This window comes from Falco punctatus (genome assembly GCF_963210335.1).
Source record: "Falco punctatus genome assembly, chromosome: 10".
Lineage (NCBI taxonomy): Eukaryota > Metazoa > Chordata > Aves > Falconiformes > Falconidae > Falco > Falco punctatus.
This window is the reverse complement of record NC_137590.1, coordinates 12,885,038-12,909,444: the sequence shown is the minus strand read 5'-3', so window position 1 is coordinate 12,909,444 and position 24,407 is coordinate 12,885,038. Positions and strand designations below refer to the sequence as shown.

At 43.6% G+C, this 24,407-nt stretch overlaps 1 protein-coding gene across 4 annotated transcripts in view; it reads right to left on the bottom strand.

Moving 5' to 3' along the window:
* Window positions 1-24,407, bottom strand: part of CDH4 (cadherin 4) — a 464,287-nt gene that overhangs the window by 87,336 nt on the left and 352,544 nt on the right. For all 4 annotated transcript variants that reach the window (XM_080403647.1, XM_080403648.1, XM_080403645.1 and 1 more), the window contains 2 exons: window positions 15,206-15,361; window positions 7,643-7,787 (listed from right to left, as the gene is read on the bottom strand). In XM_080403647.1, coding sequence (XP_080259773.1) covers window positions 7,643-7,787; window positions 15,206-15,361 — 301 coding nt within the window. The remainder of the gene's footprint in view (window positions 1-7,642; window positions 7,788-15,205; window positions 15,362-24,407) is intronic.

The window sequence follows — 24,407 nt, the reverse complement described above, 5'->3', positions numbered from 1 at the left end:
CATTCCCATCGCGGGGAGGCGAGGTGAGGGGCGGGATGGGGCTGTGTCCAGATACACAGGCTGCAATGCCACTGAGCTGTCCCAAGTTAGTTTTACTTGCCCTACCTGGGGTACCAGCAGCAGCCTAAAGGGCACAGCACAGAGCTCCTTATGGGTTAATTTACCTTGCCAGTAAGTATGAATTTGAGAACAGCACTTGGAGAACTGCTGTAGTGTTCAAGACCAAAACATCTCAGCGAATAAACCTGTATCTTCAAGTTAAAAAATAAAAGCATATTCACTAGTGATTTGAAGTACTTTCACATACTCATTGTTAAGGGTTTCAAATGAAAAATGGGGAGCCGACTCACCAAAGGTGCTGAGAGGAGTTATATAGGTAAACAGGAACGAGTGCAAGACATCAAGATGACAGAAGCACCTGAAACTCTACTGCAGAGGCAATAAATTGCAAATATACTTAAGCTAAACTACGTCCCACGTGCTCTAGATAGAAAACGCAATAGAAACAGCATTTTCCTTCTGAATTGATATTCCTTCAGTCACAACTGATAGCTGCTGTCATTCTCTTTCACTATTATTTTTGTAATCATTGGCAAATTTTGACCTTTCAAGCAGCTAACCTAATTCCTAAAGGACGCCGCTTCCTAATTAGCGGAGACATCAGATTCTCAGCCTCAAACAAGGCAAGAGCCAACCTAATGAGAATAAAAGAGAGCAAGCAGGTCTGGAGAGATGACTGAGCAAGCCGAAGATGCTGCTGTCATGCGGAACTGAAGTAACACCTTCTTATGGTTAAAATGAAATAAATACCTCTGGAGAGAAAACAAACGGATGCACTGAATGCAGCATACACTTGGGCACGGCCAGAGCTGAAGATAACTCCTGTACAGCAGCCTGCAGCCTACTGAGACCCCGCGTACCGCTGAGAAATAACAGAAGCAGAACTTCAAGGTGGGCAAAAGCACATTCAGCCTCGGAGCAAATAGTTTTCACTGCAGAAATCGATGAGCCTTGGCTGGGCTGAGTCCCTGCAGATGGATCCTCTTGACTCCCAGAGGCTAATTCAAAAACTGGAGAAAGCGTGACTAAGGACAAGATCTCCTGAACACCACTGCTGAACTGTGCCTAAAACCATGGCTAGGTTTTGTGCTTAACTGAAGGCACATGCAACTACCGAAATCAGGCAGATTTGGGTGCACAAAAACTGAGACTTACTACATCTTCTGCAAGGCTTGGATCCGATCCTTAAATTTTGACAATATAATATAATGTAAAATAATAAAGCAATCTAACATAATATAATACAAATACTATCATATATATAATACTATCTTATTTGTAAATGCTGGTTAAAAGGAGGCAGAGTATGGGTATTGCAGTGTTGTAACTCCCTTCTAAAGCGGTCACAGAACATGATTCCCTCTTTTTTTTTCCTTTATATCAACTTGGTCATTTTTTGTGGAGGGAAAAAACATCAGTCTGGGGATTTGCATTTTTTTCTCACCTACAGTCCTATAATTCACTTCCTTGCTCTTGGGACTGGATGCTTCTGAAACGGAAATTAAGAGCACAGATTTCATAACCACTCACCTCGAAACAAAATGGAAAGCACTACCACATGTGTCTGCAGAAAAACAATTTCTTGTCTGAAAATTGTGCTCGGCTGAGCAAAAGAACTTAAAAAAGGATATTGTGTATCCCACGTCTGAATGTAATGTGTGAGAGAACAGAGTCGGGCTGGACAAAGCCATTTTTAATAGCATATTAAGTGCAAGAATAAGAGCAGCACCTACCCAAGCTGAGGAAGGCACGGTATGGATGCATATATGTAGGCTCGTGATAAACCCAGAAGTAATGCACCCAGCCTGTGAAGAGATCTGGGACAACTGGAAGAATCTGTTGAGATTCTCCTCTGGCTCTTGAAGACTTTACCTTTACATGATCTCTCTGAAACACAGGGCACTGGCATTATTTCCAGTTCCCAGTGCTCCGATGGGAGCGTGCAACCCGTGCGCAACCTGGCTGCCCCCTGCCACGGCACCACCAGCAGCCGAGTCAGCCCAGGTCCATGAACCCATCCAGGTGCCCTGTTGAATTAGGACCTTCCTAAATTCCCAAATTAATTTACCTCCAAGCTGGTAAAAGAACATTGAATGTTTTAATTTTGAGCAGCACTATGGTGTTTTTGCAATGGGTTGTAATGGAAGAAAGGTGGTTTCACTCAGTGTCCTATTAGTTTTTAAAAATGAAGGGTCTCCCCTTCAGATCTCAGGTGCTGCCGCTTTTGTTTCCTCCCCTGCCACCCAGCGACCCCCGCTCTTCTCCTTCATGGCAAGAACAACCTGCAGGACACCTGGCACCTCTTTATGAATTGTACTGTCAGGCTGGAGAAGAGGAACAAGGCAGAATTGCAGAATCCAAATTCTCCACATGAATATATATACAAATGCAACGATATGCCTTAAAAGATTAATTTCACAAGCCTTAAATTGCAGTTTAATTTGAAAACTAATTCAGCCTCATAATTGGCTTTCTGTTCAAATCACTGAGGCTAAAGATTTAAATTCTTAATATTCAGATGACTTTCAAGTTTCTGGCCCCATCTGTGCATTAGTCCATGGTGTTAATCTCTGAGGGAATCTCCGCTGGCATAGAAATAAAATAAACAAACTGGGACACTGGTAGAATAATCGGCTTTTAAAATCCTTGGGTTTTTATATACTGCTTATTTTTATGAGATTTCTTTAACTCAATTTGCCACATATAGATTTGGCTTCCAGCTATTTCATTTTTCACGTGGCACGCTATCAACAATTATTGTATCATAGTTCCATGAAATCAGGAGGAGATGGGGAAATTTTAAATGACAACATTTCTAATGTAAGAAAGACCAATATTCCTTCATTTTGGAGGACCGTCTGTGCTCAGCACTCTTGCACACCCCCCCCCAGGGAGGGTGGCAGGAGTAAGCTATCCTATGCACCGTGAGAAAGGAGGAGCTGGAGGAAACTCTTGTTTCAAAGGAGCCACTTGGGCTCTGGCTACTGACTTGTAAGGGACCAAGATGTATCCAGAGAGTTATTGAAGTGGAAAGGATGAATGGGAATGGAAAAGGCCAGTCTGACAGGAACAAATTGTTTTGGAGAGATGTGTTAATTTCTGACAATCTTTCTGTTAAGACAAAATAGATACAACCCACAGCAAAGCACTCGAGTCGCTGCGGAGCATTTCACATTGACCTTTTCAGAACTGAACGCTTCAGTTAAGTAAGACATCCACATCCCACCATAAGGTGCATTTTGTGGTGGATATATCAAAACTAAGCTTCTGCAGTGACCAAAATAATCTTTCTCCATCACATTTTTGTTCCGTGATTAAATTCCCTTTTTTCTTTTACATTTAAGCATTTTCATTCTACCTTATCGAGCGACCTTTTTTAGGAGCTGCAGAACTCCTTTTGAAATGGCACTCCCCAAGGACACCCCCGGGGAGCTGCAAGCCCAGGGGAACACATGCAGGGGCAGGAATTGATGGGGTACAGAGTGGAAAAACCCACCCCAAAGCCCAGCTCCTTCATGCCATATGGCAGTGGAGCCCGTACGGTACGGCAGGGAGACGGGCTTGGAAAAGGCAGCAGAATCCTCGCCGGGCAGCGAAGCCGTGCAACCCGTCCCGCTTTATCAGCGCTTGAAAGGAACTTCTGCAGCTCCGGCAGAACTTTGCTGATTAAGGCTGCCAGAGGGACCGGGGGAATTTCAGCTCGAGCTTGCAGCTGCATTTTTAAAACTTGGCTGTGTTCTTCATATAGAGGCAAAGTTCAAAGAGGCAGAACATTATTCAATACGAGTAAAACACGGTCTTTTAAGATACCCTTTCAAACGGTGGCGTGTTAAATCAAAACAACTCACGGAAGGGGAGAGTAAGGAAGAAAGATGGTCCTGTGGAAAAGAAAATCCTGCATCACTACTCCTGCTCTGCATTTTTGGAAGGGCCTGCATTTACACATTTAAATTGTCCAGCTGCACGGCCTTAGGCTAGATAAGCTAGTAATGCATAAAAATGTTTTCCAGAGAGTTTCAGAAAAGAAAGAAGAAATGCAATTCAGTTTAAGAGCTTCACACATTTGAGCATGTATAGAGGCCAGGCTGTGACATGTCTTCACACTACAAAGAACTTTACTCCACCAAGAACGAGCTCCTGATTTCAAGAACACTATGCTACAGTGTAAGACACTATTTCAATTAAGTTCTTCTAATCTTAACCAGCAACAACAACCTATTATAATTAATAATACTTGACGATTTCTTCTCTATTCCTGTCAAGGGTTGCTTCAAGGTGACTTGCACAGCACAGCGAGCACGCTCCTTGGAAACCCGGGCAGTCTGAGCACTCCGAGTCTGGGAAGCCCCCTCACTTAAACCCCAGCATGCTGTCTGAGGAGTCTCTTCACATCACCGACAGTTCTTCCAGCTCTCGAACAACGCCCTGGGAAGGCTATTTGTGTTTTAGACTAAAGCAAACTTGCTTCTCCTGTGGGAGGCTAAGCACCCAGCAGTACTGCACCATGCTGCCGGTCGCAGCACACACCCTTCCTGCATTCCCATTTTCTTGGTTCACTCCAGCTCCTTTTGGCTTACTGGCTGTTGGGCCAGTAGGTCACACCTTACTTGACCACCCCCATCCCCTGCTGTGGCCAGGCACAATTTGCAGCTGTCCCAAAGGGTCAGCGACGAGGCACGGTGCTCTCTGGCAGCTCACTGCATCCCGGCTGCGATCCGTGGTGCAGCATCCTCCGGAGGCACAGCCCTGCCAGCAGTGCCCCTGCACTGGCTGCCCTCGCTGTGCCCCGTGCCCCCGGGTGTGCGCCGACAGCCCGTTCCTGTTCACCTGCAACGGGATCCGCCCCATGGACCCTGCTAAAGCCTTCCAGGGGCTTTCCCTGCAGCTCAAGGTCACTGCGCCCTGCTCAGTCTGTGCTCAACAGCATATTTTGATGGTCTTGCTCTGCAAAATTTCCATGGGTAGAGCTTGAGCTCCATATGTCCCTTTTTCTTCTTTTTGTTTTTTAATCTGGGCAAAATTCCTACTGACTTCAAACAGTTGTTGGCTGCTCACACTAGCTGCCCTCTGAGTAAGCACTTATTTGGGACACACTAATACTCCAGCTCCTTTTCTCATAAGAGGTGTGCAAAATTATTAAGAACATTGCAGATACTGTGGTAATCGAGTAATACTGCATTTTTAATCCCAGCCATTATAAATGGGCATATGGAAGATGTGAGAAATAACAATTGTACAGGATATCCAGGGAAGCATTTTGAGTCCTCAGGCGTAATTCAATAGCAATGAACAGTGGAAAATGAATGCTGAACTCCTGTAACATATAATAAGATTTTTTAGTTTGCTGGAAGCAAATCTGTACTTTATACATGGATATATGCATATATGTATTTATAAATGCATATACATATATAACATACTGTTGAATCAATACTGAACCCATTTTGCTGTTACCTCTAAGATATGAATGTCTTTTATTTGTCGACCACTGCCACAAATAATCATGAATTCTGGTCACTTATTTTTTCTCACTTTATTTTTCTCTCGCTGGTGTGGTACTTCCTTAGTTATTATAATATGCTTAAGCATCTCAAACTATAAAAAAGTTTCCAAATTTCGGCAAGATGTACTTAGCTAAATACATTGTCTATACTTGTCTCTACACAAAACTGGGATACGTAACTTTGAGGCAAAGGAGGAGTGTACAGACATCCACAGTAACTCTATGACCTCTCTATTCCTTTCTGAAAGACACAACGTCACGTTTATTGCCAAGTACATGGAACGAGGGCCTCAAATACCCAAACTCCCTGGAGGTTCTACAAAAGCAAAGAACTGAAATTCAATACTAATATAAAGCTTTAAAAGAACACCGATTAAACAGGGAAGAGGGAAAAAATCCCAAATACATCAAAGACAAATGTAATTGCTTTTGAATAAAACCAAATTGCTTTCTACCTACCTGCCTTAAAGGCAAGCACACCATCCTGGGATACAGAACACCAAAAATCACCGGTAGAAGCAGAGGCACAAGTATTTTGTAGGCAAAGTTATCCTATTCTGACTTAATAGCTCAAAGGCTTATCAGGATTTCAGACAAGAGGAGGATGCAATTTACTGCTTCTTTCACACAAATGAACAGAGCTAGTTAAAACATTTGGGAACACTTTGAATATCGATCTGTCCTAGAATAAGACGTAAGAAATTTGATTTGCTATGGAAATGTTGTATCAGTCTTCAAACCTTGATATGCCCCAAGGTGGCCTTCAAATGAAAACAGGAAAATCCTCTGAGAAGATGTCATTAGATCCAGCAGCTCAGGGACTTCTGATATCCCCCCTGCTGAGCAGGACCAGGATCAGCACTCTGAAACCAGTACATCACCACCACAGCGTAGCGGGAAGGGAGCTGTATCTATTCTTTCCTCAAAAATAATGTCACGTTTTGTTCCCACTACATGTCACCACAGCAGCCCATTCCTCACAATGCTGAAAGACAATCAATCATGACTGCGAATCACCTTGTTAAAAAATAGTGGCCACTGGAGACTTTCCTATGACACCTCAGGCAGCGGAGAAGCCGTGATAAATGTTTGCTGACACAAAACAAAGTCATGTGGTATTTAACCCCTCAGCTGGCAAACAACGGAGGATAAAATTGTCTTGGAAAAATCTCCCTCTGATTGCAGACTTCCAATTGTACTGGGGACAGTCTTCACAGTATAACTTATGTTCAAAGAAGGAATAAACTCATATCAGTTATGCTCAGCAATAAGGTAAAACAATCATGCTACAATACTGGAAACTGCAGGGTTATACTTAAATAACAAATCAACAATATAGTTGAAAAGAAAACATAAAGACCCTTATAACTGTATTTTTCCAAGCATATAAAACATGCTCACGTAAAAATCATCACTTGTATTCCGTGTACAGCATACAACCTCACTAATTTTTCACCCACAATTTTTCTGAAATTCTTTTTCAAGTTTTTCCCTATTTCACCCTCTGTAAGAAAAGGCCATGGGGATGGAAAACGAGCCAGCAATATCAGTGGAAATATCCTCACTTCAATAGGTTTGCATCGGGCCCCAAATAAGAACGTGCATTTTTCACAGCTCGGGACACAGACCTATCTGGAGGCTGACTGGGTGCCGGATATTGAGTTTGCAAATGAGTGGATTAAGTATCATGCAAGGCAGATACTCAGGATTTCAGGCAGAGGGTCAGCGAAAGGCCACTGCCGGGCCGGCTGGCAGTGCTCTGTAGTTAGAGTAACAGTCTGCACCTGCAGTGAGCGCATGAGAATGGCAATGGAGACATTACTCTTCAAAACCACTGCTTTTGCACATTCCACATCCAGGAAGGGACCATCAGGATGCAGGTCCCCTCTAACCCAAGCCTGCACTTTCTTTGCACCCAAAGAAATCCCAGACAGATTATCCTCACCTCCACCAGTCTTCAGAAAAGAGCCAGCAACAGCAAACCTCTGCTGCGTTTCCTCTATTTCAAGCGGCAAAGCCACCACGCCAGATCGATGTTTGAAAGCCCATGAAACTTTAAGACTTTTTTTTCCACAGTACCTGGTTTAGAGCCTTCATCAACAGATCCGTTATAGACTTGGTTTATAAACTCTGGTCTGTTGTCATTCATATCAATCACATAGATGTAAAGGTCAATAGGATTCTCCACCTTGTTTCCGTTCATATCCACTGCGTGAGCCCGGAGCTGGGAATAAGCACAATGAAAGCATAATATCAGCAATTGGATTTGTCGCAGAATGAGAGCCCGTGTTTTGTAAGAATTGACTTCACCTTATAAATACTGTCTTAAATTGAACTGAGAGGGTATCTAATTCCAGCAAAAAGCAGAGATGTGGTTTCCATCTAGACTCCTCACAGTTTTTCAAGCCTTAACACAATATTGAAATAATATTCTAAAATAGCAATTGTCAGTGAAAACACTTTAACTCTGGTGTAGTGATGCTATCTCCTTCACTGCTAATAGACCACTGTATTTTAATTTTTAAGACGTGGTGAACCTTGTCTGACAACCTGAAAAGCAAATTTTGCTTAGTTCCAAACAAAGTGAGGAAATGAGTTTTACTTGAGAAGTTTCTTATGGGAACCTGCAGCCTTTCATAGCCACTATAACAGGGATTAGTAAGTGAACAGATTTCAGAACGACACTAGCGTTGTTTATCCTTTATTTAATCATGGTCTCTAGGAACAGCAACAGCTACCGACCCCATCGCTCTATGCACCAGAAGACATAAAAAAAGTCCCTTTCCTTCAAATGATGGAGCCCCTGTGGCACTAAGAATGAAATATTTTTCTCAGGCTTGACTAAAATATCCAGTGATGAAGCATTACAATAACCAGAACCACAGTGTTAAGTCCTTAGTTAAACGGGAACTGTGGCTTTATCTTATTAGCAATAACCATCAGTAATAATGCTCAAAAACAAGAGCATCTGTTTTCTGAACAAAAGGGACAGATACAGCATGTCAAAATGAGTAATTAATAAAACAAAGCCATCAACAATAGTCTGGAACAATCAGTAATCAGGTGAAAAAAATGGATAGCTTTCTCATTAAAGGGAACAGATGGCTACTCTGAGTGGTGTGTGCGCTGACTGGAGCTGCCGGTGTCGGCTTAGAGAAAACCCAGCCGAGCAAGGCAAGGGCTGCCCGGCCCCGGCCGGGCAGGGGGGAGGCATCACCTGGGCGCGAGCGCTGCCGATTTCATTTGTCATCCCTCTTCACTGCAGCACCTGCGAGCATTGCTGACCCTCCACGCTGCCACCCAGCCCGGGGCCGGCGCTCGGGACGGCTGTGTGACACCCTGCAAGGCTGGCGGGAGGACGAACGAAGGCTTCGGAGAGCAGCAGCTGGGTGCAAGGGCTGGCTGGAAGAGCAGGGCTGAGGGACAGGGGACACGCCAGCTCGTGCCTTCAGAGGGCTCGAGGCCTCTGCTCCCTCCCAGCAGCTCCCTGGACCATCGGGCTGCTGCCGGGAGCCGGAGCCCCGGTGCCAAGGAGGTCTCTAGCTCCTCTGATGCATGACAAGTAGATGTGCTAATTGCATTAGCGCTGGTTTCTGTCTATCGCTCTCGCTGTGCCTATGATTGATGCAACTTTCTCCTTCATGTATGGTGTTCAGAAGTCCAGAGCTTAACAAAAGAAACTGCATGCTATTAGGATGGGCTGGATTAACATTTAATCAAGCAAAGAGAACAAACGGCCACATGAAATGAACAGGGATTTTTTTTTTTCCAAGGAAGTTAAGCAGCACTTTTTCTGTAAAGACCGAAGGAGTCTGGCTTCGTTTTCAATACAGGATGTACCATTTGTATTTCATGACTTGTAATGCTCTTAATATCTCCATTTCTTGCCTGCATACGAACTGGTTTGACTCCCACCTGTTGAGCTACCCTTCATCACGTCAGATGTAGCAATTCAATAACTTCACCAGTCAGAGGTCAGACTGCCTTTGAAAAAAAGTAATTCGGAGCTAAAATTAAAGTTATTATCTTCAAACTGAGGCAGCACTGGGCTCTCTCTTGCTGCATTTCCAGCAGCGGAAAAGGTTCCATTCAGAGATAAAGCAGAGAGCAAAGCTGCTATCTTCCCTTTCAGATCTGACTCTCCCCCTGCAAATTTTTAATTACATTTGATAACTTTTGTTTGAAATCTCCAGAAGTAAGGGATTTCTCAGCAATGCACGTCTATCTGCATGTTGCACTCACTAAGCACATGCACCCACAAATGTGTTAATTGCCAGCACTCAAGGAAAAAGATTCAATAAGCAAGACTGCAGGAATCTCATCCATCCTGCGGTGACAGGCACACATGTCACCTCTGTCCTGAGCCCAGCACTGGCACCTGGGCTGAGTTATGGGCGGGAGGACAGTGCCCGGGCACATGGGCACTGCTGCCCTGGCTAACGGCTTTTGGGCTGCCAGGAGGATGGCACCCTCTCCCCAAGCCCAGCACACCAGACACTGCACCCTCATGTCCTGGATTGTGCTGGTGCCTGGGGGTCCACAGCTGCTCTTCTCCTGCCCTCTAACGCAGCTGTTACTGCGCCCTTTCTGCACACCCCTCTTCTCGCTCCTGTTCCTTTCTTGCCTGACTTCAATAAACTTCTCCTCTTTTTTCCTCTTGTGCTTACTTGCTTGCATGAATTTTCTCTATTCACATTCTTTTAACAATTCTCCTGTGCCAACGCCTCCGTATCCTCCACAACGTGTTGCTCCCCTGTGGTCAGTGCCAGCTGCAGCAGAGGGAGGAGAGGCTTGAGCCAGAGGCTGGAATCTCAGCTCAGCTCCATGGGAGCTCTTACTCATTGGAGACCATTCCCAGCAGAGCCAGCAAAGGAAGAAGGGGCACCAGTGGGGCAATCTGTCCACTGGGAAACTAGTTTTATCTTTGAGGAAGATCTCCCTTGTTTCTCGTGCCCTACTCTTTGTATTAATGAGGGATCCTCAAGCTGGACAACACCCTGTTCTGGAGCTGTTCTTCGGATGCTGAGACAGGGCTCACTTGTGCCAGGCACAGTTTGAGTCTAACGTGGGGCTCAGCAGCTCAGGCTGTGACCAAGCTAGTGTTTTGGTGGTAGAGCGACGGACGGGATGAACAACAGATGGGTGTGAGTGCTTTGTGGCACTGGGCAAGGCACAAAAGGTGTTGGCTATGCTCTGTCAGGCACACACATCATGTGGAGTTAGAAAAACCACCAGTGAAAAGGCTGATGAGCACAACCTGGGCCATGGGACACATGCCCGACACAGGTCATGCACGACCACTCACATGGAAGCTGGTTGCTAGCTGGAGACACAGTTAAGGAACATTTATAAAGTTGGTTTGAAATATTTACATTGTCCTTAAGAGAGAGAACATGAAAGGAATAGAGAAAGAGTAAATAAAATCAAACAAAATACCTTGCAAAGGATTCTGAAAGATTAACACAGGTAGCCGGCTAATCTCCAGCTGGTGTATCACTCTGCTGTACACCAGCCAAGGAGCTGGCTAAGTATTTTTCAACAAATATTGTTTAAAAGTATGACAATTATTGCTATCATATTCAGCAGCAGCTACCACAGGTCTCTGACGTTTTTCTACTGACAGTTTCCAGTGTAAATGTAGCTGTTGGCATACAAATGATTCAGTATCATGACTATTGATTACACCGGAGGCTGGTGGTATCTGAAGGTAGTTAGTCAAAGTCAACACAGTGAATTGTGTTAAATATGAATATTACTTATGCACTAATACTACTAAAACAAATATACATTATCGATCAGTGACAGAGCCTTTAAGCAATAAGCGTACAATGTCATGCCTAATTTGTGTGCTCTTAATTGTGATTAAAGGTCCAAATTAAAAGTATTGTGACACAAATGGCTGGCATTCCTCACTAGAACTGGGTTAAAAATACTGCGATTAGTATCTCTTCTATCCCTTAATTTCTAGTAAACTTTCTTGCCTGCTTGCATTTCAAACAACTCCTTCTCAGACTATAACCCACCTGTTCTGCTCCAGCCATTTCTGTGACGGTATTTCATCAGTCTGAAGCTAAAGGCGTACACATGTGCCTGGGACTGGATTAGGACTTGCTTCAAAGTTTCCCCATAATGCACATTACTTGAGTATCATAATCAATGACTACTTACTGACATGTTTATGTTGATGTCTTTTGAAAACCGAGCTTGAAAAACATCTTGGAAAACTAACCTGTCAATTTACTATCCCTTGCACTTGCCAGGCCTAACTGCAGCTTGATATGAAACGGGTGTCTGGATCAGAAAAGACATTCAGAGTCACTAATTCTGTCAGCAGTACAAAAAGGACTGTGGGAACGCAGTTAAATAAGGCCAAGAGAACTCATGCATATTAAATATTACTACCTGCTGAAACTTACTTGGCATGCAATAAACATTAAGGGCTGACTGCAAGGGGAGATGCAACAACACACACCTGCCACAGCGAGATGGCAGCAGGAACGGGGAGAATGAGCTCGTGCCTGCTCTGGGAGTGTGCCCCCAGGCTGCATCCTCAGACACGGGCACTAAAGATGCTTGGAGTGGCTCCCACAGCATCACTCAGTGCAACGTGCAGTCCTGCACCACAACGTCGTGTTGCCTAAGTGGCTGCAAAGCCCTTGCCATTTTTTTCTGCTCATATTTGCAGCTGACTCTGCGTCTGGGATCTCTGGAGAGTTTGTACTGTGGTTTGCAGCACAGACAAGAAAACAGATGAGGCCAAAATGCAGCTGGACTTGCCATCACTACCACTGCCAATTGTGCTGGGAGGTTAATGCAGGAATGCCAGTGCGCACTGCACCTGGGCAGCCGCTGTGAATCCCAGAGGCGTATACATCTCTGCATTCATCAAGCTCAGAATGATTGTCCCTCAAAGTTCAAGCATGATGTTGAAAACAGGGGAAGTTCTGCTACAAAACTCCCGGTCTAATTAGAAAAAAATCTGTTTCACCTTAGGGAAAAAGGTAGGTTTCATCAGACAAATGGCTCACTAAATACGGGGAGAGTTAAAACACTAGTATTTTAAAAATGGTAGTCCTGAAGCAATACAGATAATTATGCATAAGAAAATATGTGTTGAAAATGTGGGAGTTAATGAAACAGAACTCGTCATATGTAGCCTCACAAACACTTGCAAATTCTTCTTCTTTTTTTATAATTAGTTTTTAGATTACCTGGGAATGAAACCAGCAACGACAACACTCGACAGTGACAGAGATGCTGAAAAGACTTCATTTTGTTTAGGACTGCAGAAAAACTGAAGCTATATAAAGGCACCCATCTCCAGCCAGTGCAGCAAGCCCGTACCGGACAAGAAGCCCATGTCCTACTGGGTAAAAGGGATGAGGGACAGTGCCTTGCAGCTCCACTGCCATCCTTCACCCCAGCTGAAGAGTTAAGCTACTAATCCAGGCTGAAGAAAACTCTACAGCAGATGTCAAACCCATTTGAAGATGGCCAAGCTCTACAGTTTGGATCTGAGCTGCGCCTCAGTCACTGCTCTTCCAGTACTCGGTTTAAGCCCGCTCCAAGCCTGCCTTTCCTTTCAATTAGAGACTCAGCTATAGGAAGTGATATAAATTCACTGACTTCTCCAAAACCCTCCACAGCCAAGTCTTTGGACTGTATCTTCTTTCTGGAAGCTGGCTTGGTTTTTTCCAGTGTTTAGAATCGTCCCTTCCTACTGTAAGTTTCTGTGCTGGTGTTTGGGTCATTGTGTTCTGCATGGTGTATCTATAAATGCTTTGTAAAGGGTTATTAAATGAACAGTTGATGGTTCAATATATCATCAATCCATTGCTACTGAGGCTGAAAGATCTAAAGGTTGTTTACAGCCATGACTGAAAATGTTCTCCATCGCCTTCTACTGTTCTGCTAACAAAGATTTTCTGTCAGTCACTATTCCTGTCGATAGGGTCTCATAACATACTTCTCAGCTATTCACTCCCTATAAACTACATCTTCCTGTAACCTTCAGAGGGTGAATATGCTTATTTACAGATGGATGTCAGCAGTTCAAGATTTCCGTAAGGAACAGAGAAGGCTGGAAATCCTGCAGGGTGTACGAGGCAGACTTACCCAGTCACCTCTGCCAAGGCAGGAATTCAGTTTACTGAATTCACTCTAAGCAGTAGGTTAAATTCCTTATTTGGAGGCACATGATCTGTTATTATGGAGGACAAAGTATTTTTTACCTTATGTTTTTGACTGAGTGATAGTAGACATCACTGTGGCTCCATCAAAAGTGTTACCTTGTGTATTGACTGCACGGTTATAATAACCTGGCACTGCTGAAACAATATCAGCAACGCTGAGATGACACACACAGTATCTCAAATATTCTTTTTTCAAAACAATCTCTCTTCAAATTTTCCTAGGCACAGCAAACAAAATAATTGTTCTTGTTCACAGAGGATAAAATAATTTTCCTTCGGATCTCCTTTTACCCAGGGGAAATATCTTTTTCCACCCAACTAAAGAGGTAATCTATTTTCTTTATCCTTCCACCCCAGTCCAGAAGCTGTGTCAACATGGTTAACTGGATACCTGATAAAGCTGACAGAATGTGCATCTCCGATGGCGCAGTTAGGAATATGGTGTCAGTGGAAGTGACCCATACCATTTCACTGACATTAGAGCATCCCTGGGAAGGGCTATTACAATGCCAATAGATGCGGCTAACACTGATACAAAGCAATCCATGAAACAACCTTTCACAACCACTCCAGGAGACAGCTAAAGCGTAGACGCAGAAAGTGTTTGAAATTTTGCAGGGCTATCATGCAAGGTGCAACACATTTTTTTAGCAATTTGTGGGACTGTATCTGCTCTGCAATTACGCTGTGCAATACAGGGGCTAGGATTTATATCAAAACATAACGGCCAATTACACTCTAAGCGTGCTGCAGGTAGAGCTTTTTATGAACCAGGATAGCACGAGGCACCACTTTAGAGTGCAATTAATCTTAATTAATTTCCTCATATTTAATATTAGCCTATCTGCATATTTAAAAACCTATCTGACACACCCCCATCATATTGCCTGAACATCTCCTAGTGATTTAAAATGAAAAATGACTATACCAATTATTGCATGTTTAGCTGTAGTAATGATACTTAAATTAGTAATTTCCCAAGCCATGCTAATGTAGTGATTGGCTTCTCATGGTTTTGGGGGGTTCAGTCCACCCATCAGTTCGCATGTGTTTAATAAGCAGCGTGAAGTTACACCGCTTTAAGCAAATGATGCCGACTTTGTCTCCTAAAAGGGCAGCAGTTCAGGGTCGCTTTGCATCGGCTTGGCTGATGTAGCGAGGGCAGGTTACACTGAAGGAAAGCAGAAGCAGAGCCAGCATCTCCATATACACCCCCCACTGCTCCGGCAGAGCGAGACTGAGCCTCGCCCCGTCAGCTCAGACCAGCAGCCAGCTCTGCAGCTCTCTGCTGACACAGGGAAACAGTCCCAAACCGCCAACTGGGCTCTGATTTTGAACAAAAGCCCCGGGCTTCCCAAAGCTGCATGTTCCTTCCTAACCCCAGCAATTCTGGTACAGTTTTGCTTTGAGCTTGTGAACCTAGATAAAACTCCAGATGTGTTATGCTTACATGGTAGGATGCTCTTTCTTCTCTGTCCATAGGGCGTGTCACATACATCCTGCCAGACACGGGGTCAATGCTGAAGACTTCCATCGGCGGCTGGTCAGCTCCCACTCCAGTGATACTGTATCTGATATGGATCTCTTTGTCCTTATCGGAACGAATCTGAGTGAAATAACAAAGACAGCAATCGATAAGTTTTGAACAAAAGCCATATGGATGTTTAAACAACTTTAAAGATCTGAGCCTGAAAGCTGCATAAATGTAATACCGCTGTCAATTTTGACAAGGGAGCTGTATGCCAAAGATTTGGTGAAAAGCCAGGATAAGTGTATTCCACATATTTTCAGCTATTTTTCTCCTCTTTTATTCATGACGATTCTCTAGGAATCATTGAAATTCTGACTTTTTGCCTTAGATGTGGAAGAGCCTATATGCATAAAAAAATGCTGTTTTCATGTTATCGAAACCCTAGGCTCCTGAAAGCATCCAAATTGTTCAGCCATAGCCAGAGTCTCCCAGCCATTAATCACTTCTGAAAACGCTGTCTGCAAGCTCCCACGTCGTGTTCTCAGTCCCTGTGACTGTGTGCACAAATACTCCCATGGAATTCGAACAACAGGGCTGTGTGCTCCCTCTTTCTCCAACCTTGTCTCTTGACAAGGCAAGGCTGGGAATGCCCAGTGGGATATTACCATTTCATGAGACTGTTTGTTGAGGAAAAGCTGTTTGTTACATTGCACCCGAAACCCTCTCCCTCCCATACCTTGGGAACATCACCATGAACCAAACACAGCACGAGTTACATGGACCTTTGATACAGAGCCAAGACAATAAAAAAGGGAGGTTAATATGTTGTCCTAGCAACCCTGACTATCTCTTTAAACTCAAATTTAATTTTCTGATCAAATGCTGGAAGAAGTTCTTGAAACAGCATGACTATTCCTGAAAGAATGTGCAAGGTACAAATAAATTACCACCCCCCGCACCATCACAAACTGTCTTGGCAGTATAAAAGTGACGTGCATAAATTTTTCCCTAACAGGTCTATGAATACAACAAAGTAGTGGGAAGATAATAGAAATCTCGTAGCTAAGTGCACGTTAGCGTCTCTGCTACGGCAGCTGCCTGCTCGGAGGAGCCTGAGTTGGCTCAGTGGGTTGCAGGAGCCCCCCGTGCCCTCCCAGACAGCCCCAATTTGGGGAGCGAAGGTCGTTTGCCAAGGGAAGGGGAGGCTTTGCTTGTCAGGCAAAGGAACTGGGACAGGGCTGTGGGCTGCTCTCGCACTCCTCCTGTATGTGACCTACTGCTATTTCTTCTTCTCCTGACGCGGGAGGCTGACAAGATGCTGAACGTGTTGGTGCAGAATAACATCAGATCCCCTGGCTCTGAGAATCTCCTTTGATGCCTTTGTCCCAATCATTACCAAGTTTGTCCACTGTTTTCTTTGTACTGCCTACCCCAAACAGCCTGCCTCTGCTAACGGCTAATAATGTCAGTTATTACTAGACACTGCCAGGATTGATTCGTGCTGCACCTACACTTCTGGAGCTGAAGGTCAGGGAATACAGACAGTTTCATCTGTCTTTTCTCTACAGGATTGACTGCTTGTTAGGCTATTAGTACCAAGGAAAATTGATTGGACTTACACTAGTATAATCACTTAAAAGAGGGGACATTGTGAAAGTGCCCTCACGCTGCACACAACAGTTTGTAGAGGTTTTTGTGGCACAGTGGGTATTTGTAATAGGGACCCGAGCAGACAGGCATGAATCCAATTTTTGTTAGCAAACCTGTGGGTGAAAGAGAGTATACTGAAATCAAGCTTTGCTTGCACAACTGTGGTTTTAATGACGGCAACTGACTCACCAGTTCAATAACTGAAGTTTGCAGTCCTCATTTTCAGAAAGTCAGCTTTCACCCTGCCAGGCGGAAAGGGCTGAAAACTGAATTTATGGGAATGTCTGTGCAAATGTATAGCTCAAGTCAGGGAGCTCAAGCTCTAACCCACTGCATACACATTTGTAGCTAGGCTTAAGGTTAGTGAGAATGTGGGAAGCCACAACTGGACCTTCAGCTTTGAGCCAGTGTGGGGTTCCCATCTTAGAAATTAAAGAGAGTAACAGGGGGACACAGTTGTGTGTCTGTCTCCATCCGTGTGGGTCTGCACAAATCCAAAGGATCTGTAATGCATCAGGATGAAACCAGCCCTGCATCCTTTACAAAGTTTTTCCTTAACAAAGGCTCAAGAAAAAAAACCAAACAACCCACCAAACCCAAGGTATCTGCACTTTTCTTGCCTTTCTGCTCACTGAAACATGGGAGCTGGGAGGGTCTCCCCAGCCCCAGCACGGCTCAACTATGGCTGTAACTTTAGCACAAGCACCAAACAGCAAATTAGTCTTGTTCCAAGGAACTAAAATGGAAGCAATTTTACCCTGAATCATGGAAGGGGAGAGTCTGTTAGTTCTTCGTGGGCATTTTTCTGCTCTATTTCCTGTTGCATATAGTACCCAGATGCCATTGTGATAGAAGCATTAGAAATGCATAGAGAGAGACAGAAACAGGGAAAAAGAGCCTGGATTTAAATATTCAGTGCTAAAGGCACTATATTTTATTTTCAGGAAATGCAGATAAACAGAAGCTCTCTAAGAAAGCTATGTACAGTTTAATAAAGTGTACGCTATAGGATGTCCTTGCAGCACTTTCATTAGCATTAATAGGGTCTAAGCTGTCTGTATGTAAATCATTGCAGATCTAGGAGATGAAATATATCATAAGATCCAAACGACTTACCCAATTATACTAAGAAAAATCCATAAGCTAATTATACTGCATTGAGCAAAACAAAGATAGGGGGAAACACGTTGCAAATATTCAGCAATGACTCATTATTTGTTGTTAATTGCCATCATCCTACAATAGCTTGCCAGTTACCTGTACTTAATTCCATTTCCAGTAAGAATACAAGGATGTGAAGTGTTCAGGAAAAAAAAAAAAAAATCACATAAGAAGTAGCACTTGTCACAGAAAGTTGCAAAGACTATTAACAATGAAGCATACTATATATTACTACCAGGGAGATATTCATCGCACAAAGGCACATGCTTTTTATATTGGAACATGTAATTTTAGCACTATTAATGAGATTTAAAAAAAAATAATAAAATTTCAGTAATCCTGTAACATTTTGACCAAAGGTTTCATTTGCATAATTCCCAGGGTGCAATTTAGTAAATCTTGTTGAGAAGTTAAGAACATTATCTGAATACAATGTAAGGTTTACTTCTTTTGTTGAAACCATTCCTGGAGCAGTTTACCATAATAATAATAAGAATAAAAACCCTCCTCTATTCCCAAGGAGCTCACTAGATCAGGAGAAAAAAAATTACTGGTTGGGCAAATTTACTGGCTGAAGAGTTGCTTTTTCCTTCATTTATGCCTGGGAAGTGAGAAGATGGTAACATAGCCATATGATAATCTTCTGACTGGAGAACATACAGCTGAATTATTTTTTCATTGATCTTTCCTTTTATAATGCAGTCAAGAGGTGTGCAGGGTTCTGGGTTACAGAACAGATGGCAGAAGGATAGTTTTCCTCAGCTACAGCTGTACATTTTTTACTCGGAGAACCCTTGGAGCTTTGAGCCTCTCCAGCGCCAGGCACAGTACAACACTGTGTATGATGACATGAGCAGGATGAATGATGATGGCTGATGACTGTCCTAAGAGGAATTTGCTTGTAAAGCAGCTTTTATGTTCTAAAAAAGCCCTCTGGGATAGAGCTTAGCGCGGACTGTTACACTGGTGAGGGAAAATGTCCCAGATCGAAAGGCAATTTACAGTGGAAGATGTGAACCCCGATCCTATCCTATCTCATGAACACAGGTGAGATTTTCCATGCAGGAACCCTGGGATGCTGAGTATCCTCACCTACACTGACAGATACAAATGGGCCATCTGGGAACTGTGGGACCAGCCACCAAAGCCACAGAGGGAACCTGCAGCAGAGCCGGGCACCAAATGTGCACTGCCAGACCTCTGCTTGGCTGTGGCAAGCAAGGACACAGTGGCCTTGAAGCCCAGCAGCGAAGCTGGGGGATGCAGAGGGTATTTAGCTTGAAGCATTGATGCACCATCCAAAACGGAGCACAAGGGCTGCAGTCAATGTTTGCAACTCAGAACCAGAACGCCAGGAATCTGACTCAGCTCTTGTTTCTATGGAGTAATCCCAGGAATAGGAAAAATCGGTGTGATTTCACAGAGGGCTATTTTCTAGTGCAGGTTCTGATATAATAACTCATATGTGTGAAAATGAACATTGCAACTCTTGAGATAATGCAAGGCTAAGCCCTTCAGAGCTGCCTTTCTACTTTATAGCAATGTCACATTTAGATGGGCTTGAAAAGCAGCCTGTGCTTGTGACACAGGACAGCATCCTGCTTTTACAGATAAAATCTCGGGGTTCGTGCATCTCCATCAGGATTTACTGGGTAGCTAAACTGTTTCTGCAAGTTTTACTGGTAAGCAATATTTCAGTTGATGAGCTCCTCTGAGGTACCAGATTTTATCACTCTGTTTTGCTCCTGTTGCTCCATATCCTCCTCGTGCTCTTAGCACTTCCATTTCTTGCTGTGGGGTTTTGAATTTACAAGCCCTCTCATCCTAGCAGGTGACAAGAATCACCGCAGATCGCTGTAACTCTCCTCAGGAGCAGAGGCAATACGGGCTACGGAAAGCTGTACTGTTAGCAGATTGGAGAACACCATTGAGTCCATAAATTACATAGTTTTTGGAGCATGACATTGCCAGAAAAAAGTAGCCCTAATAGAGATTGTTTAGGTGTGGATAAAGTAAATGCCTGTAAGCCTAGGAACCCAGGTGTGTAAGGAAAGGCTGAACAAAAAAGGACACCTGAGCCTACAGAAGAGAAGACGGATCTGTAACAACAGCACGTACCAAACGAACTACACTTAAGAGGATTCACTGAGCCGTACACAGTATGCGTTCTGCCCACCACAGTGGGATGGTACATGTAAGTACCTGCGAGTGTACCTAGAGAAAGCAAAGCAGGCCATTTACACTCTGTTGCATTTTCTATCCAAGGAGCAAACTAGAAAATCAATTTCCTTTGAAGTTCTCCAACTTGGCCTATAACATACGGAGTTAAGAATGCCCTTCAAAAATTACTTCATTTCCCAAATCTCCCACGGAATGCTATGAAACATTTGCACTAACATGACCTGGGGAGACTTAGACTTGATCTTTTTGTTTTATATAACCCATTATAATTATTAATGAACACATAAAGTAATGTAAATGATAAGCAGTAAGTGTCTTTTATTATTAAGCTCTTAGCTATTTTGCCCATTAAGAAAACCAAATTAAAATAATTGAAGACTATAATCTGTCATGCATTCAAAATGCTCCATAGAAATTCAGACAGGCAAACATATTCAAATTCTTTAAAAGAGTGCACTTAAGAGTCAGTCTAAGCATTCCAGGATTGGCTCATTAATTTTAGTGGAAATATTTTAATTCAGCTACTCTTACTGCTTATTGAAATCCTTGCTAAGGACTTACTTATTTATTTTTAACTGAATCTGCAATATGTTTAAGACTCATTTGTATAAAAGTTCTTAACTCTTATTTCACAGTTCTTTTAGAAGCCAGTAGAGACACATCTCTAGCTCTGTATTTCCAAACAAATTACTGCGTGCTGCTTAAAGAATCACATGTGGTTTCAATAAATAGATGCGAAAGTCAAATGGACAGTGAAAAATTAACACAGATTTGGAGACCCAACTAGGTTAAGGTGATATTTATTAACTTCTGTCCCTTTTTATCACAATGATCCCTTTTTGCCAATGATCCCGAGCTACTTTGCAGAAAGAAAGGACAACAGAAGAGCCTCTAAAATGCTTCAGATGTCTTCAGAGAAAAACATCTCTTCTGCGCCTTGCAGACAGGCTGCTTTGACATGGCAAGGGCAGCTATCATGTCTGAACAAAAGGAGTATTTCCATCAACTACAACACTGGGCTTAACAGCACCCTGCAAGTCTTTAGTTGCTACTGGAACAAAATGAGCGTCGCCGGAGCCAAGTCTCCCATGGCGGTGGTATTTGCACACAATGTTTAGGAAAAGATCTCTACTGGCCAAGAAAGAAAGGATGGAAACTTTAGAATTGTAATTGTGGATTTCTTTCTTCCCTCAGTTGGGGTTGGTTTCATCTCATACATAACTTTCTAAAAACTTTGTATCTGGTCTAAGATAGTCAGATAGACAGAATACCAGCAAGTCTTCCCAGACTGAAATCCATCCTCCTGTCTTGAACACTGAAGTATGCATCAAATTGCCTGGAAGAAGTGGTCTTCTTTTCCCACATATTGTACAGAGAGAACCCAGGACTATACTTAGACTAGATGCCTAATTTTCACATGTTTGAGATTCACTGCAATGAATGCCATTCTTTCTGCCGCTACAAACAGCATTTCGCTCCTATCACTACCACTACGCAAGAGGTTAAGTTTCTTGTTCTTCTTTAAAATCCAAATCCAAAACCGAATAGTAAAACCACTCCCTTTATCCTAACAGTTGGATGTCTCTCCTGCCAGGTTAAACCTTCCTCTGCTTCAGTGGAAACCTGTGCAAAGTGATTTATAATGTATTTATTTTGACGATAAAACAGAGTTAAACTAGTACGTCACAGAGATTAAAGCTGTCATTGAAGTTATTGATGTCACTGATGAGGCAGCCTGCATTAGAGAAGGAAAGGAAACTACAAAATGTTTGAAGCCAAACGAGAACAGCCCCTCATGCATGCCCAGCTCGCGCTTGGCCGCCTGCAGAGGAACCCATTCCTCATACAGCTCGCCTGCCTCTTCCCAGGAGGAGTTTGCTTTCTCTGCACGGACCCTGCGAGCGTTTGGCCAAGGCGCTTCACCAAATGTTCCACTGCTGAAAGCTTCCAGCGTTTCACAGGTCCTTTGGCTTTCACACGTCTCCCTCTGTCCAAGGGCTGTTCTCCAGCACAGAGAGGCCCTTCAGGCCAACTACTTCCATGTGGATACATTGGCCAACTACGTCCAAGTGGATACAATTCTCCAGAGCTTTCCCTATGCCCATCGGTAGCTTTGATAGTCTTCTCTCCCTCTCTCCCTTACAGTTTTTTTTGGAACTGTTTACCAGGGTTTTTCTCCTTTACCTGGATGCAAATGTAACATCAAGCAGACGGAGAACAGGAGAATATAAATCAGGCTCAATAAGGGGACCGTAATGCAGTGGGAGAGAAGAATTTCTGCCTGCAATTCTGGCCAATAACCATGTCTGACCCCATGCATAAGTATGGGATGAAAATGAACCTGTCAGACTCATGGTCCAATTCAAAACTACCATTATTCTGCTTGGCATAAAAGCAAACTAACAATTGCCTAGGAAACTGAATTTCATACATGAACAGATGAGATGCTACAAGCACAGAATACCTGGTGTGCAGCAGTGCAACCAGGCGCAGGTTCTGCGGCGTTTTAACTTTGCTTTCCTACCTGCTGAAACAGCAAAAATGTTATGTTTTAGCATCAGTTGCCTGGAACCAAGATGACTGAGGTCTGCAGGATTTGTGGGGCCAGTCTGCTCTGCGTAACTCTCTGACGGGGCTGGTTGCTGAGCCGTGACTTGGGACCAACAGCAGCGAAGATGCTGGCAGCCCAGCCAGGTCTCTGTCTTTACCAATGAAAACTCAGTAAATTGCAATTTGTTGCGTGGTCTTCATGATTAAATAATTAAGCAATTTTCATTACTCGCTATTATGAAGGTCAAGAAGCTAATGTGTCTGTATCAACTAACTGGCCAATGCTAATGGATCTTCCACATCTAATGGTAATTGATACGGCAGAGTAATTTCTAAAGCAACATGTGCCTTTCTTCAGGTCTTTTGCAGCTGGTTCAGTTTTTAAGTACTCCACTGTGGAAATGCTTTAGGCTGTAGCATGGTGAGTGAGAGGGAGGAGAGTGGCTCTGATGGGAAGAGAAGATTGCTATGGATCAGCAGAATACCAGCACGTGACCCACGTCTTATCACTGCCAGACGGTTGATAGCAGAAGCAACAGAACTCATTCTTACTACTCTTTCTCTTATCTCTCATACAAGAGAGCAGATTCTTCAGTGTAGTGACTGAAGGCATCCCAGTGGAGTTGCATGTGCTGCTACCAGGTGTGTTTTGGCCCTGAAGAACAGAGGCTGGTTCATACTGTGCAAGATGCAAGCGGCTGATATTAACTAACCGGGATTTGAAGCAGATGCACAAGCCCTCCTCTGCCGTAGAGGATGCTCCATGACAAAAGGTCAAAGAAAATACCCCTGAGAGTTCAAAACACACTGTTTCTTATTCCTCTGCTGGAGGAGCTGTGACAGGCAAGAGAAGATCATCCTTTAGACTCTATTTATGGAGGGCTACACACTGTTACCCTTACGCAGGGTACCATCCTGCAGCACGTTCTTGCAGCTGACCCTACCGCTGGCTGCTATGGCTATACCCAAATGAAGATTTAGGCAACAAAAACACATCACTTTGTCCTCATTTCTTTTTGAAGTGTGTCTGTCCTGAAGCCTCACGTTGCATCTGCCACAAAGCCAGCCTGGCAGAGAAAATCCAGCACCTCTCTGGGTAAAACTGAAACTCTGGGTAAAACAGGAAACGCAAGTGCTCAGTGCAGAAAATAAACAAGGGCAGCAAATACTGACCTGAAAAGGAGTAACCTGATCACTGTAACTAATGATTGAAGCCCTCGGCGAGTATAAATCCGTGTAGGCTCACTGGCTTCAAACACAGGCATGCTAATTTATTTCAGCTGAAAATCTGGTCCGCAGTGTTTAAAAATTAACCTGCACAGCAGAAGAACGAGTGAAGAACTATCTTTGTACAATGACACGCAGCAATTTAACACAAGCAGCATTCCTCTTGGTAGAACAGTGAGCTCGGACACAGGGAAAAAGTATTTGGTGAGGAATAAGCACACTTTTGTCCCAGACTCAAGGAATATAATTGGTCTTAGCGTGACCTCTGCTTTTGTAATGAGCTCTGGATTTCCCAGTCATATACAGCCATGCACTGCATTCACATTTTGTGTGACACCTACAGGCATTACTGGTCATGGAGAAGGGGTGCTGTGGCATCACTGTGAATGCTAGTCTTAGCATAAAATTCAGC